The following is a 3850-nucleotide window of genomic DNA, read 5'->3' as shown; positions in this document are numbered from 1 at the left end:
GAGAAGCATGTCTGGAAGGAAGGACAGCAACAAACACGTAATAGAATATTTCAGCACAGAGACATCAGTCAGCCAGTTAACAGAGTGATCGAGTTTCACCTACCAATAAGTTCTGGCTTGTGGTTGGTCATGATCTGATAGAAGATATGGTAGCTCCTTTCTTCCTTCAGCTGAAATGTGACTCTGGATTTTTCCAGCAAGTCTGTGATGAATAGATATTACAGTCAGAATTGTAAAAGTCTATAAATAAGACACAGTTCTAAAAGAGATACTACAGCAGAAAAGAGAAGCTTACAGGTCTCAATGTCAGCGGAGGCCAGTTTTCCTGTGGCTCCAAAGTGAATTCTGATAAATTTACCCTGAATGAAAACACAATGAAATCAGGTCAGTGTGCTACTGCACTGTTAGTGGTTTAAGAAAGTCCAAGCATGCAGTAATGTAACGGAAACAAAAGCACGTCACTTACAAAGCGTGACGAGTTGTCATTCCTCACAGTTTTGGCGTTACCAAAAGCCTCCAGCAGAGGGTTAGCTGAAATGATCTGATCCTCCAGGGTTCCCTACAGAAGACACAATCCTAGGGTTAGTTAATGGAACTGGAACCCATTGAGTGTTCCGTACTGTTTGACGTCATTGACAATTCCAACCTGGATTTTTCCAGGAGCCGCCTCTTTCTTCTTGTCACCAGACACTGCGATTGTCGCAAAGTACTGGATGACACGTTTGGTGTTCACAGTCTTTCCTGCGCCAGATTCTCCACTGAGTGAAAGAGAAAAACACGCTCAGCTGATATTTCTGGAGAGCTTCGTTTTGGAATAATCTTTGTAGTTGTATCCATACTTACGTGATCAGGACTGACTGGTTTTCACGATCTGTAAGCAGAATTAACAATTTGGTTAATGATTGTTTCTAAGTTGTTATCTAGTTTAGCTGATAGTAATGAGCTACAGATCCAATGTGTAAATCACATTTTGAAATACCTACCAGTAAGCATGAACTGATAGGCATTGTCAGAGACAGAGAAGATGTGTGGGGGAGCCTCCATGCGCTTCTTGCCTCTGTATGCATTAACCACAGACTGGTCGTACACTGGAAGCCACTTGTATGGATTCACAGTAGCGCAAAACAGCCCGGAGTAAGTCTGAAATTGTGAAAATATGAAACGCAGTTGAGTCACAGTATGAAGAAGCTTTTCAATGTGTTGATTTGCTCGGTGCAAGCAAACTCACGTAGATCATCCATGCTGCAAAACGCTCTTTGAGGTTATACAGCACAGTGGCTTCATTGAGGTGGGTCATCATGGCCATGTCCTCAATCTTATCGTACTTGGGGGGGTTCATGGGCAAGACATCGTCCTCCTTAACGGTGACGGTCTGAAAAGGAGAGTTAGTTAGCAGAGCAGCGTGGAAGGGGTTCTTGTGAACAGCGGAGCAGCGTTTAACAGCAACGCAACTTCTCAGCTGTGACTTACTTCCCCGGCTTCAGTTTTGACGGTGGCTTTGCCCCCTTCTTTGCTCTGGATCACGCCTTTGACGTAGAGCTCCGTGGCGTGGGGTACGAAGCAGGCGGTTTTAGCGTCGAAGGGTTTGCTTTGCGACTCAATTCTTTCCCTCTCGGGCTTCCGGAGGAAGATGGCCGCCGGCCCATATATCTCCATCTCTGCGTCCGTACTCATGATGGCAGATTACTGCAGCTGGATCAAGTGATGCAGACAGAGAACGAAATGTGTTGATTATCAATGTGCAGGACAGAGGCTCACAGCAGAAAAGGCGCAGAATACACAGTTTATAAACAGCAAGCCCATTATGAAAGCTCAGTGTGTTTTATTGAATCATAGCCCAGTGCACAGGAGCTACAAGCACAGCACACAGTGCGGTGCAGTTCCACTGCGCACCTTCCCTGAGGAACATCTATCACTTACAGCTGATCAATTCAGTGCGTTTAAGCTTCAAGCAGACCTCGTCAAGGCTAGAAACGGATTTTGTTCTGCTTGTAGACTTTAACGTGTATCAGTTTTACAAGGATTTGCAGCACAGTTTAGAAAGAGGAAAGTGTTTTGGAAAGATGTTTGTCTTTTAGCGACATGGGAAGTGTGTGCTTACTCACTAAGGGGAAGATCTTCTACACTAATCTCCGCACTACAAGTTATTACATCCTGCAAAAATGATTCCCAGTCTCTTCCGTGGCTTCCTAAAACACCTCCAGCTGAAGACTCGGTCCTGCTGCTAAACACAAATAGACAGACGCTCCTAGAGTATTCCTTGGAAAAAAACAAATGATCCCAAATTATTCTTACCTTTCTCAAATAGAAGCCCGGGAACTTGAAGGTTTAAGAATTGACGACACTGCAAACAAAGTGAAGAAGAGATGTGTGATTTCCCTCCGGGTCACTGTGGATTCATATGCTGTGCAATGGAAGCATTTCACAGCTGATAGTGCGTCCTGGTTACTGATTACTGAGCATGTGTTTCCGAATGTGTTGGAAATGGGTTATAATTCAGAGTGTGTGTTTATTTTATCACATTTCTGTCTTTACCAGGGGAGACCCCTGCGCTGCCCTGACTGTATGACTCCCCCTGCACACCACACTGCCATGCCTTTACCAGGGGAGACCCCTGCGCTGCCCTCACTGTATGACTCCCCTTGCACACCACGTCATAGTACCACTGTGACAAGCACAACAGACAAGCTGGTTAATCTGACTCACTCTTTACTGTGCTGTGTATTTGTGTCGTCGATGCTATTGACACCAAACACAGCTAGCTTGCATTAAACACACACGGAATGAAGCGCCATTCCCATCGCTGTCGATGCAGAAGATCATTAAAAGCGCACAATGCTTACAGTAGAAAGGTACGCAGTTAGAACGCTGAAGCCTCAGCACCAGTAAAGCCGATTGAACTGCAAAACATCATGCGGAGGACGGCTCTTGTTTTTCATAAGAGAGGAGTAATCTCGTGCAAGAGGCTCCCGGGCCACACAAATGACTTGTGCGCTAAAACAAAGTGAAACAGCCCCGCCTCGACACCGCTGAACACAAACAGACAGTTACCCTCCAGCCACTTACCACAGTATGGATGTTCTCGCACCGGTGCTGGAGGCTGGCTCAGGCTCGGCTTTTATCAGGAGCGTTTCTGCCACTCCAGCAAAACTGCCAGCTGTATTTGGGCATGTAGCTTTGCTCCTATATTGCAACATAGATATCAGTTCCACTTTGTCAGGGGTTTAGCATATGGCATTCCATAATCTATTACTGACATATGCTGATGCTGTATAACTAGTCACAGAGACACAGGATAGATTTTAAAATTCTGCTGATGACTTAAAAAGACCTAAATGGATTGACTCCATGCTATGTAAAAGACGTAGCGCCCACTTATATTCCTTCGCGGAGTTTGAGGTCAGTGGACTTTTATATACCAAAAAAACAAGGCTGCATTCGATGAGTGACCAGGCATTCTGCACTTATAAGACTGTGGATTGCTCATCCTGGGGTGATCAATTGATCCGAGGCTTTTGGGATCTTTAAAACCCATATAATAACATGCTTGTATACTCTAGCGTTCCCTAGCGCTTACATATCTGAATTGTAAAATCTGTTACGTCTTTGGTTTTCAAACTCAGTGCACACACTTCTCACAGACTGGTGGGACTGGATCACACCACAGCCGAACTCCGCAGGGCTGTGGCTGCCTCATAACTCCTGCAGACCTCCACTGTAACCGGGGGGTTGAATCCTGTTTCTTTCTGATTGCGCACACTGATTTGCTGATTTTAATACAAGGTTTCCTTTTTAAAAGTTTCCCAAGGTAGATTAGCAGTGTCCCTCGTCCTTTCCCCCAATGGTTTCT

General features: G+C 45.2%; 1 protein-coding gene across 1 annotated transcript; it reads right to left on the bottom strand.

Annotated features, from left to right (window-relative positions):
- Nucleotides 1-3: 3 nt before the first annotated feature.
- LOC121310220 (myosin-1B-like) lies at nucleotides 4-3166 on the bottom strand (the record flags this gene model as incomplete). Its single annotated transcript, XM_041243522.1, has 11 exons — nucleotides 3067-3166; nucleotides 2296-2344; nucleotides 1471-1692; nucleotides 1229-1372; nucleotides 984-1140; nucleotides 844-871; nucleotides 647-758; nucleotides 467-559; nucleotides 296-359; nucleotides 104-202; nucleotides 4-11 (listed from the first exon to the last, which is right to left on the bottom strand). Coding segments are annotated over exons 3-11 (909 nt in total), but the record flags the coding sequence as incomplete, so codon positions are not given.
- Between the last annotated feature and the right edge of the window lie 684 nt (nucleotides 3167-3850).

Source organism: Polyodon spathula, unplaced genomic scaffold, assembly GCF_017654505.1.
Source record: "Polyodon spathula isolate WHYD16114869_AA unplaced genomic scaffold, ASM1765450v1 scaffolds_1863, whole genome shotgun sequence".
NCBI classification, from domain to species: Eukaryota; Metazoa; Chordata; class Actinopteri; order Acipenseriformes; family Polyodontidae; genus Polyodon; species Polyodon spathula.
Note: the sequence above shows the minus strand (reverse complement) of the source record. Positions and strands in the feature narration are given on the sequence as shown.